This window comes from Thamnophis sirtalis, unplaced genomic scaffold (assembly GCF_051295495.1).
Source record: "Thamnophis sirtalis isolate CommonGarterSnake01/CBP01778 unplaced genomic scaffold, rThaSir2_p1.2 scaffold_1, whole genome shotgun sequence".
In the NCBI taxonomy this organism is placed as follows: Eukaryota; Metazoa; Chordata; class Lepidosauria; order Squamata; family Natricidae; genus Thamnophis; species Thamnophis sirtalis.
In genome coordinates this window covers 62,265,786-62,278,193 of record NW_028261381.1, presented here as the reverse complement: position 1 = coordinate 62,278,193, position 12,408 = coordinate 62,265,786, and the positions used below count along the sequence as shown (strand labels likewise).

Below are 12,408 nucleotides of genomic sequence, written 5' to 3'. Positions count from 1 at the left end.
ATGTGAAGCTATGTATTTTTGGATGCAGATGATACCATGCGGTTGGCTGATAACTCAAGTGATTTGCAGTGAATGGTAAGTAGATTGTATGATACAGCAAATAATATGGATTTGAAAATTAATTTATCAAATAACAAGGAAACTATGTTGGCAGGAAAGTGGAATACATAATTTTCAAATTACAGCTAAATGGCAATATATTAAGTAAGTAGATGACTTTGCATAACAAGATAGAATATTTATTAAAGGAGGGATTTTATGACTTGCAAATGCTAGTTAAAATGTAGTAGAATGGAGTTTGTTGCAAAAATGAATTTATTTAAACTTACATCAAATATAGACTACCACCCATCTCACCGACTCAGTACAGTGTATAATTAAAATCATAAAAATCATGTAAAATATTATATTTCAATAGGAAGAGGTTAAAACAAGAATAGTATACGTAATTAAAATTAAAAAGGTAGTGGAAGGGCATTCAAGATGCTAACCAACCCCAAGGTTGCATTATGTTGAAAGAAGCAAAAAATGGCTATGAAACATAAATGTAAATTGAATGCAGGGGGGATGAGTACTGAAGACAGTGTATGTATAAAAAAAGAAGGGGATAGAGTCAAGAATTCCAGTGAGTACGGAATACAGTTGAATGACTATACTTGGTGTGACAGACAGCATGAATGAAGAGCAGATGTATTTATGAATGATGGGTGAATGGGTCAAGAGGAAGAAGGCTGAGAAAGTTATAATTGGATAAAGCTGATGAGATCCTATAAAAGGGAGAGGTTAGAAATTTAAAGTAAAAAAAATCACCATATGAACTTGCAAATGGATATATCTGTTCACTCAGTCCAGAGTACACAGGAAAAAAGTGGCAGTATGAAGAAAGAAGCAACTGCTTTATAAACCTAATTGCTATTGCTACTGCTTGTTCATTCACACCCAACCAGCTGGCAAGGAAGCAAGCAGGCAGTAGAGCTCAGGGCTAATAATAGACAGAAAGTCTGATGGCTATTGCTGAAAAAGATGGCAGGGCTCTTGGAAGGTTACTTGCCCAAGAACTTCTCCAAAACTTGGAGCTGACCCTATTTCGTATAGAAATTCCCATGTGTGCAAGAAAACCTGCAGGGTGGAACATACACTGTGTCATTCGGCGGTCCTCAGAGCTCTCGATGCGCCGCCCATTGTGGAACCAGGTAATGGTTGGATAAGGAAGACCAGCCACTTGACACTCTAGCACAGCTTCTTTAGATTCCACCACATCCAGATCATGCAGCGGTCGCAAGAAGTCCGGCATGGTGAAGCGTTCAACTTCACCCTCCCCTTGTTCTGGTTCTTCAGGGATAGATGGCATCTTTTCTAGCTTGGAACTGCAAGAGAAAGGAAGAAGAGAAATCCCTCAAATGTATCAACCAATCCAGCTACTGGGGTTCTGGCATATTTTTCTGATGCTTACATATAAATAAAAACTTTCAATGGAAAGATCTCTACAGCAATGGTAGTTTGCCTATGGAAGAAATGGTTCTCCATTCTGGGAGGCATTTAAGAAGAGGCTGGGTAGCCACCTTTTATGGATGTTTTTAATAGTTCCACTATAGACCAGGGCTATCAAACTCACAGCCCGCAGGCCGATGCGTCACATGCTGGCCATGCCCACACCTGGTTTAGCAAAGGGGGGAAAGTCCCAATACATCACGTGATGCTGCCGTGACGCCGCGAGTTTGACACCCCTGCTATGGAGGGTTAGATAAGGCGATCCTTGTCTAGTGAAAGTGTCTGTTGCTGAAAGAGGAAAAATCCTTTTTGTAAAATGAATTTGACATTTCATTTAAGAGTACAGGCCGACAATGCGTAAGCTTTTTACTCTGAGGCCTACTTTCCCTTTTGATTCACCTTTTTGGACAAAAGGGGTCATGCCACAGATTTCCAATTCTGTGGCTTCGCATACAGGTGTAGTGTTTCTTTTTCCCTTTTGAGCAAAGAGCAAACTACCTCCTGTGGACAAGCCACAACTATGTCTCAGAGAAACAAACATGGGAAAGGCAAATATCTATTTCTAAAATAGATCACATAAAAAAGAAGAAAAAGGGAAATCTGTTGCAAATATTCCCCAGGGAGAAAAAGTATGAAAAGAAATTGAAAGACTTTTCATGGTTAATGGAAACTCAAGCAATCCCAAAGGGACCGAGTTCAAGGCAAGTAAATGTGGGTTATGATATTATTGCATGGAAAATATGCTGGATCGATCCTGTCTTTTAAATGGAGTATAAAGGCCTGGCTTTTCTCCCAACCTCTGTGTTAGATGCAGGGTGTGTGTTCTGTGGGATATGTTGATTCTCTGGTATCACCTTTTTTATTTGTTTTGTTATATTGTAAGGTCTTAATCTTGTATGCTGTCCAGAATTACTGTGGATTGGGTAGCTCTATAAATATGATTTATAAATAAATGCATTTTATCCTGTTTGACTATGTGGGGATGGAATAGAGAGCATGAATCCACAACTGATTTGTTTGGCAATGTATGCATAAAGATAGACAGAATTACAAGAAAAATCAACCAGGTTTGGGATTATGTATTAATGTATATTAGGAGATTAATAGGAAAATCTTTAAGTGTTAAAAGTTGTTAATGTAACCTTGAATTCTGTAGCATAGCTGTGGAATTTGTTTATCAAAAATCGTGGTTATATTGAGCATGGAAGGGGGATGATAGCAAAAATAACTGTATATTAAGAAATTGGAAATTCTAGATGTCAAGGAATGGTTGTAGGAACTGTGTCATCTATCTGTTTTGGAAATGGCAACATTTTCTACCAAAGGATGCAGCAATATGTGATATTATGGTAGAAATTTTGTCATATCTTACAATAGCATCTTGTATTAGCTATATTATTAGTGAATTCATTGGTTAATCAATGATTATTGATAAATATAAATTATAAAATAGACCTTTTTCCCAGTTTGTATCTTTAATTTTTTTAAAGTTTTTAAAGTTTTTTATTGTTACAAAAAACCAAGAAAAACCAAACTGGTAAAATCGGTGTTGATGTTCCTCTCAAGCAACTCTTTAAAAAAAAGGAAATTATAGTATTTTCAAATAGGAAAAATTAGTCAACATCTCCATATTTTCCTTGAGCAACATATAACCTATACTGTAGCTAGTGAAGTTTTCAATGGCCATAGGAGAGTTTTCAATTGCATTCAGTAATATATTACAGGCAGTGAGGTGCAGTCAGGGGAGGCAGGGCCTCACCACTGTCATCATGAAAAGAAAAAGAAAAGAAAAAAGGCTGAGGTAGTTGCTGCCAGAGTCACAGTGGATGACTCTGCTTAGTGCTTAACTGTTTAAAAAAGCCTCTAAAAAAGTGCCCTCTACAGGAGGAGGCGAGAGAACCACGTGCCTCATTTAGTCTATCTTTATGATCACTCGAGCAGAGTTAAGCAAGAGTTAAAAGCCAAAAAAATCCTTATGTAAATGAGGCACTTGGTTCTCTTGCCTCCTCCTGTAGAGGGCGTTTTTTTAGAGACTTTTTTTAAACAGTTAAGCAGAGTCATCCATTGGGGACTCTGGCAGCAGCTAACCCAGCCTGACCTCAGCAACTCTTGCCTTTTTCCTTTTACATTTTTACATTTTCATCATGGCAGACAAGAGCAGAGTTGAAATCCTCTGTGAAACAGCTGGAAAAGGTATGTGGGTTGTAGGGAGAGGGAGGAATTCAAAATTAATGTAATTCATAAGTAATTGTATTATTGTAATTTGTGTGTGTCTGTGTGTGTGTGTGTGTTTTACCCGACTCTGCTGGCGCGTGGGCTGGCACTTTTTTTAAATGTCAGACATAGCGGCAGGGCTTTTGGGCATAGTGGCAGGGCTTTTGGACATAGCGGCAGGGTTTTTGGACATAGCGGCAGGGCTTTTGGCCGCCCCAGCACTATGTCCACCATAGAGGGACGCCTCTATGTCCAACACAGCGGCAGGGCTTTCAGACGCCCTGTGATCAGTGATGTGCAGTGAGGTTTATGGCTGGTGAAGCAAAAAGAAAGACATAGTGTGCTCCCCGGTGCTTGAAAGCGGGCAAAAGACGCCCTGCTGCTGTGTCCGACATAGAGGCGGGATGCCGCTATGTCGGACATAGCGGCAGGGCGTCTTTTGCCTGCTTTCAAGAAAGCAGGCAAAAGCCGCTTTCAAGAAAGCTTTCTTGAAAGCGGGCAAAAGACGCCCTGCCGCTATGTACGACATAGAGACAGGACGCCTCTATGTCGGACATAGTGGCAGGGCATCCTTTGCCCGCTTTCAAGCGCCTGGGAGCGCGCTATGTCTTTCTTTTTGCCTCACCAGCCATAAACCTCACTGCACGTCACTGATTACAGGGATCCTATGATACCAAAATGATTTCAGACTGTGGTCCACATTGGAAAGGGGAACCGTTGAACCTTTGTCAATGAAAAGCATTCGTTTTTAATACAAGATAAGGGGGATTGCCCAGCTAGATTTTTTTTTATTGTCTGACTAATACTTTCCATTATCCAGGATACCTTAAAAACCTGTGTTTTTAAGCAGTGGCAAGGACATTCTTGGAGACAACGGAGTCACTCTTCAGGGCTCTTTTTATATTACACGTAATTGGTTCAATTGGCCTTAATAGAAAATGTCTCTATTTTGTCTTGATAATGTCCCTGGCCTCAAGCAAGCTAATTATAGTTTGCTGATGCATCAGAAGTTCTGTGCTCTGAAGCATCTATAAAATCTGGAACTGGAAAACAGGAAGGGGATCCTCAGAGAAAGCTTGTAAAACCCACAAGCAAAGCTGTTTGGTTCCCACAACTTCTGTCCGTCTGTCTTAGGGTTTATGTGTGCATTTAAAAGCGACACACAGTATTTTAAGGCAAGCAGCTAGACCATGTTGAAGTCCATCTCCCAGAATTGCACATGAGACTGTGTTAATCAGAACAGTAGCCAAATCTGGTTCCCAGATTTGAATACAGAGTGATTCCCAGATTTTAAACTCTATTTTCAAGAGTTGCTATTAATTCTTTCATGGGCATGAAGAGAAAGAAAAAGTCCATCATTGGTTTGATACCTGTCAAGACAGCAGCCTATTTTAATGCATGAGCTTTCCTTTGGGTTCATTGGCTAATGGAAAGGCAGAGATGGAGCAAAAATATCACTGGGTCAAAATCGAAAAACCAGTAAAACAAAGTACACCCATCTTTTACCTAAGAGGATTTAAAATAACCAAAGAGAGTTAGAGCCCCATGACTGGGGATCAGGTCATAAATGCATTGCCATAACTAAGGATGCTTAGCTGACTTTCTTGCATTGTTACAGCTATATGGCATATTCAATTGTACAAAAGTCTCTAGGATCTTCATTGGATGTTTCCATAACCAATCCCCACTCAGCCCTTTTTCCTCCTCCTCCTCCTCCTCCTCCTCCTCCCACTCACATCTGGGAGCTAGCTGCTGGCCGCGGCTCCTCCACATACAGCTCTGCGGTGCACTCAGCTCGGCCGTGCTTGTTGCTGGCACTCACCCCGTACTGACCCTCATCCTCGGAGCTCACATGCAGGATGACCAGAGAGTGCAGACCCCCGTCTTGCTGTATACGCATGGTTTCCCCCTCTTGTACAGGCTGGCCTACATCAGACACATGACAGTCAGAGTCTGATCCAGAAAGGAGTAGAAGACACAAATGGGTACCAATTTATATGAAAATTAAACAACCTAGCATTCAGGGCCCATGGGGGAGAGGCAATAATAACATATACTGTAAGTCTCTAGGACTTAGACCATAATTAAGATCACTGGCAGAATACAATAAAAAGAATCTTCTTGTTCCCTTTCCATAATCTTGAGGGATAGAGAGAGAGATATTAAAACTTTTTGGCACGGCAGCAACCATATTTTTCCTGCAACTACTGTCATCGTCAGCGACTGAACGTGTTCTCATTACCAACTGGTAGATTAACAGGTCACTTACCACCCCAGAATAGAAGCCACGCTCTGTTGAGAAATGGCTATGCCGAAAGGCCACTGCAAAGAAACACGTTAACAGTGAAGGGAAGGCTGCAAGATGTGGATATGGGTAGTGTGGATATTTTTCACCTCAGTAGATTTTGGTGGGATTCGGGCTCAATGAGGTCTGAAGCCAAGGCAATTTTTCCCCATTGGTTGTTAACAGATACATCACTAGGAGACCAAATACTGATTTCTGATGTGGCAATTGATTGCAAGTCTGGCTATAGATGTTCCCACAACTTTTTTGAAAGAGAATAGGATTTAGAACCTGTGACCTTCTGCCTCTTTACCACGAAGCCCGGCCCAAGTAAGTGGATAACCATCCATGTATATTGACACACACACCCCTCCATAGCCATGTTGCCTGATCTTAGAACATCTTGTAAGCTGGGGTCTCTGAACTGAAGAGATGGGGGAGAGAATTACCAAAGTGGGTCCAAACGATGGTTGGTGGGGGCTCCCCACTGATCTTGCAGTCAAGCCGTGCTGTTCGTCCTTCCACCACAGCCACAGTTTCCAGTTTGCGGGTGAAAAGGGGATGGCGTGAAGGCCACACTGTTAGTTTGGCACTGCAGGTCAGCTCATCTGCAAAGCACAGTGGACAGTCAGCAAAGTATCCACAGGAATTTATCTTTTCCTTGCCTTTAAAAGCTTTGGAACCTAGCAAAACTATAGGGCAAGGAAAGCAGCTTGCCCTATAGTCTCATAGATATATGAGTAAGTATGGAAAGATATTAGGGGTGGGGGAGAGCCAGTTTGGTGGAATGGTGAAGGTGTTGAACCCAATGAATTTTAGTCCCATATTAGGCATGAAATCCAGCTGGGTAATTTTGGGCCAGACTCTCTCTCTCAATCCAACTCACCTCACAGGATTTTGTTGTGGAGAAAAAGAGGAAGAGGAAGGAGTATTATGTATGTTCCAGGGGTGGGTTCTGGCAGGCACTACTGCCAGTTCGCTTGTGCGCACGCATGCTCAGTACAATTAAAATTGTTCTGGGTATGCGCAGAACTGAAAAAGAATATGGTGTCGCCTATGGCACCACCCGGGGAACCAGTTTGGGGGCATGGCAGACCTGGGTCATTGCCGGTTCCAGCAACCCAGACCGCCAAATCACTACCAGTTCAGCCAAACCGGGCCGAACCAGTAGGAACTCACCACTAGTATGTTCATCGTCTTGAGCTATCCGTAAAAAAATATGAAAAGCAAGGGTTTTTTAAAAAAAATATATCTCCAAAAAGCAAAATAACCAGAAAATGAAATTAAACTGCTTTTACTTTTTTTGCACCCTTCTTAAATGTTGTTCCTGCCTCTGAATCCCAAATTCTTCTTGGAAATGGAATTCTAAAGATTGGTATTTGGCTATGGATGCACTCTTGTACTTTAAGTGACTATTTTGCTGACACATGAAATGAAATGTCTGATAAATGTTGGCATGGCAGATTCAGTGGTGGGTTACAGGCGGTACGCCCTGGTACGGGCATACCGGAGCCAGCCCGGAGCACTGGATACCATTCCGGTACGGTGCTCCGGAGGGCCCACCTGCCCGCCTGAGCTCCTTACCTGTGTTTTAAAGCTGCTGCGCTGCTGCGCATGTGCATGGTGCATACAGCGCCTGCACTGCTCCGCAGAGCAGCTGGAGTGTCGCGGAGCATCATGGAGATGCTAAAATGCATGCGCGTGCTGCACGCGTCCATGAGGACGCCGCCGGCCCCATTCCAACCATACCAGTTGGAACAGGATTTGAAACCCACCACTGGGCAGATTGTTGGTGAGGCCAGATTAGAACTAATTTCATGGCAAACCTGCTTGGAACCTTTCTCCCAATTCAGAGCAACTGTGCTTCCATTCCTACAGAAACAGAATCCATTCATCTTGATCGTATTAGACAGGCATAAAGTTTTCCAGATCCCTTCTAGCTTTCTGCTTTACAATATTCTTCTCCGTCTGGGAGTCAAATGTAAATAAAGTGTAAATTTTCTCCCTGTAAGAATGTTACAGCTACCACTACCAAAGCAAGCTGGTTTATTTAAATAATTTCATATTACTTCAACAAGGAATCCCTAACTCAATTTATGTATACCTACGGTGGTTTCCGTAAAAGAATGTTACAATAAAAATCAATCTACTATAAAGCTGCCACAGCTTGTCACAAAGGTGCAGGAATTTTGAATAGGGTTTTTAGTATTTGCCCTTTTTCTCATGCTGTATTGCTCCAATAACCTGGGAAACATATTTGACCAGGGACAAACTCAGGTCAAAAGCATGGAATATAGTATCTTTTTCAAACCATTTTGAACTTCCTTTAAAATCTAGACTCCCTTCAGTTTGAAAAGCTCTGCAATCACATTTCTGCAATACATTAAGCAGCTTCCTATTTATTTGGTATTTTGTTTTATTACTGATCTGAATGTGTGTGTTTGTGCCAGGTGTCAGACTAGAAAACATGTGTAGATGAGCTTTTCAGTGGTGACCTCCATGTTTACCTCTCCTTCCCAAAGGAATATACAACTGATTCCAGTCTTGTTTTCAATCTGTTTAATTGTTTGGTGCATTTTATTTGGGCTGTTTAGCTAAGTTACATGTTTTATACTGTTGCTTTAGTTCAAGAACTTACAAATTATCTGTGCATGTACATTTTAGCATACTTGATTGTAAGTTGTCTGATGATGATTTCAGCTTCTAAAAAGCGGAATAATAATTTTTAAAAAACAGAAATAAGCAAGAGTGTAAAACTGTTTCCAAATGTTCTTTCACTCCAACATTTTCCAATTTTTGGAAATAGTTGCCAGAAATATACTTTGAGCTCTATTACATAGAGCTTCTAATCATGATGTTCTGCCTACTTTTTGCTTCCCAGCCGATTGACTGCCAGGAAGGAGAGATACCTAACTAGAGGGAGGGACATTGGCATCTTGCATATGTAGATGTGTTGATTTTTAGCTAGATTTGGACATGGGTGTCTCAGAAGATGAAAATACAGTCAGTACAGAATCTACAGTCGAGACGTGGGTTGCTAATTTTTTTACTACCGGTTCAGGTGTGCTCCCGTGTGTGTGTGTGTGTTAGCGAGCAAGCAAGCGACACTTCTACGCATGCGCAGAAGTGTCTAGGCAGAACCTCCCACCGCCACTACTACTGGACTGATCCGAGCTGAACCGGCAGCAACCCACCTCTGCTACAGTCTCTAAATTCTGAAAATCGCAGTACCTGATTGGTTTTGGTTATTTAAAAAAAAACAGGCAATATTATACCTGGATAGCAGACCACTACAAAATCCCAGGGCTGTGAACTAGAATGGGAAGTTGATGAAACATCCTGGAAGGAGACAGCAAGCTACTTCCACACTAAGAAAACTATTGACATGCACGTAGAATCACTAGGACTTAAGCACAACTCAAAGGGGATACTGCTTTACCTTCAGTGTAAGCCAGTGGACTGCAAAAACCAAATGATTTCTTCTGCAAACATGTGCTCAGGAATTTAGCTTCAAAAATAATAATCTAAACATCAATTGATAAATTTAGTTCTGGCTGTGGGTATCATTTTACTTTTCTCTTTTCTCAGTTTAACCCATTTTTCATTTTGTAAACAAATGTTAAAGATAATGTTCTCTGTATTGCAAAGATGGAGAATGTAGGGCTTTCAAGCTGTTGCTAAGCTCTTCCCAGCTCCAATTCCTCACCTTTGCAGTACAACCTTTCACAATGTACCCTGTCTACGTCCATCAAAATACAGCTCAAACATTGTTAGAAAGATGGAATTATAGTCCAGCATGATCGGAGGGGGTATGGCTTTTTTTTACCAAACTGCTCTGCATCTTTCCTAAATCTGCTGACTGAGCTTCTCTCTTTGCTCACTCTGACAAGCTGATGCTTTTCTCCAGCTTCTGGCAAAGAGACAGGCTACTTATTGGCATTCCAAAGGTGATGGGTAGTATCTGTGGGTGGGTGTTTGAAACCATCACTGTTGCCACCCAGGAGGAAGCGTGACAGAAAGGGGAGATAAACAAACCAGCCCGGCTTGTTCTTATGCTTTTAATGGGGATTTGAAGTGGAAAAATCAGCATTCATACTTTTAAAAATAAAATAAACTATCAGACAGATGGAAAAAAGAGGTTTAGTGACTTGATGAGAAGTTAGCACCTCAACCACCCAAGTGTTCTATCTATGGCTTATTTTAGGGATAGGATTAATATCTGAAGGTTACAGGGTTCTTGGGCCTTTGCTTAATATGTTATGTGGATACAACCACTGATTTGTAAACTATGATTTATGACTTACAATAATTATGCATCAAAGAGGCATAACCTCAGTTATTTATCGTGTGAACCCAGTCAATAATGGCTTAACAAATCAAGATTAAATCAGTGTGTGAACCCAGATCCTTTCACCTATGTCTTCTTCACCTCTGCTTGTACAGCATTTCTACCATCCTTACCTTTAGCTGTGCTTAACTTGCATGTGTAGATACCACTATCATCTTCATGCACAGAGGTAAGCAGCAGCTTGCACTTGCGCCCGTCAAAATGCATCTTGCACTGGAGCAGGGCAGGCTGCAGAAGGCGCCCCCGCCACAGCCAGTCCACATCCACATCCGATGGGCCAGCAACCAGGCATTCGAAGATCGCTGCATCCCCAGCCCCCACCACCACGTCCTGCAGCGGGGTCAGCACTGCCAGGGAGTGTGTTTCAGGGTGCACTGGGAAGGAGGAGGGAACAGGAAGAGGAAATGGAAAAAGAGAGAAAGAGACATGTCTCTGAGCAATGGAAAAAAAAACGGGACAGGATGCAAAGAATAAGGTGTGGAAAGCATGCAATGGATATTTTTATGGTTAAACTAAATTGTCATGTTGCTACAACCTGTTTGATTTGTGAAGTTAAGGTTTGGATTATCCTACTCTAGCTGGCAACTGTTACACACTGTTCTCATAAAGAAGTTAAACGCAAACATCAATTTCAGAATTATTCTCTGGCCTCATCTGCAGATAATTCACTTTCCCCATTTCCAGAAATTCTGAATGTCTGTCCTTCAAAATCATAAAGGAGACAGAAATCTATGACCCTGCATTCTCCCAAGGTAAGGAAAACAACTGTCATCCCTTTGCAGAATGACCTTAGATGTTCAAAATTCAAAGGAACAGAAAGCATGTGTAACCCACAGACCTTTTTCTTTCTATATCTTAAATATCAAAGCTACCATTCCATTCAGTGGTTGGACAGAAAAACCCAACTATCATATAGGATTCCTGCAACCTGGTCCAATAGCTCAATCTACCTCATAAAAGGAAAATGTTATCAAGTTTTCCAGTGAAGCCCTTCCTGAGCCAAGAAGAAATAGCTAACTTGCCCATTTCAAAACTGGAAATTTTAGAGCAAAACAGAGCAACATTTTATTTATGTATTTACTCTGTTTCCAATATCTCAGTTAAACACTGTAAACCAGGCTCATTTTTCCTTTCTACAAATGAACAGATTGTACAGCTGTGGAAAAGCAGTAGAGTTATTTATTTAGATCAATATTTCTATCCCACCCTTCAGATGCAAACAGAGTGGCTTTCTCCTAGTATAACTGGCATCTCATTAACCACTGCAATAGAACATGAATGGAGACAAAGCAGTCATAATCCAAAGCAAACTCGATCTGAATGGGAAACCATGATGGGGTATGGAGAACACAAAAGCATGATATGGATTAAGAAGGGGACATGGGGAGAGGGAAACAAGGATCTGTGCTAAGAACAAACCACACAGTACTTTTACCAAACAAACAGACTTTATTTCATCTACAAAAAGAGGATTCTCTATAGCCCAGCTTCTGTGAGATACTCTCAGAATGGGAGCAGAATGATGGTAAGAGTCAGCATCCTTGGCTTCCACTGAAGATGCCTGGAGACCAATGTCTAGTGGCCTCCCATTGTTTCCAAAACCCCTCTTCATTCTACACAGTTCTGGCCAAGGGGGGAGGGGGTGTCTTTCCTGTTCACTTTATGTTTCCCAGAGGTCGTGGTTGGATAAAGTGGCCTTCTAACTGAGAGGTCTTGGAATTGAGGCATAACAATGTCCAGATGTGGCCTGTTCATTTCAAAGCTACCCCATTTTAATGTGTTGGAATCATGGATGAGCAGAAGCCTCATGAGAGACCAGCAAGAGAGAGGACAAGCTAGCATTCTGCTCTAAGCCCCCAGGAGGAGGAGTGGGCAAAGGCAGAGGAGTCAAGCAGACATGGACATATGAAGGAAACAGCACCACACACTGGCCACAGTGTAGGCCAGACAGCAGTGAAGGCCAGAATGGGCACTGCACACCATCAGCACCTGGATGGGGAATGCCTGGTAAGTAGGCATGCTGTCCACTTTTGAGATTCTGTGTCTAGCACAGAACATATGGAGATCCATC

The 12,408-nt window shown here is 41.7% G+C and overlaps 1 protein-coding gene across 4 annotated transcripts in view; it reads right to left on the bottom strand.

Moving 5' to 3' along the window:
* SPEG (striated muscle enriched protein kinase) overlaps positions 1 to 12,408 on the bottom strand; it is a 129,676-nt gene that overhangs the window by 43,186 nt on the left and 74,082 nt on the right. For all 4 annotated transcript variants that reach the window (XM_087713346.1, XM_087713351.1, XM_087713357.1 and 1 more), the window contains 4 exons: positions 10,451 to 10,711; positions 6,439 to 6,597; positions 5,442 to 5,631; positions 1,138 to 1,367 (listed from right to left, as the gene is read on the bottom strand). In XM_087713346.1, coding sequence (XP_087569472.1) covers positions 1,138 to 1,367; positions 5,442 to 5,631; positions 6,439 to 6,597; positions 10,451 to 10,711 — 840 coding nt within the window. The remainder of the gene's footprint in view (positions 1 to 1,137; positions 1,368 to 5,441; positions 5,632 to 6,438; positions 6,598 to 10,450; positions 10,712 to 12,408) is intronic.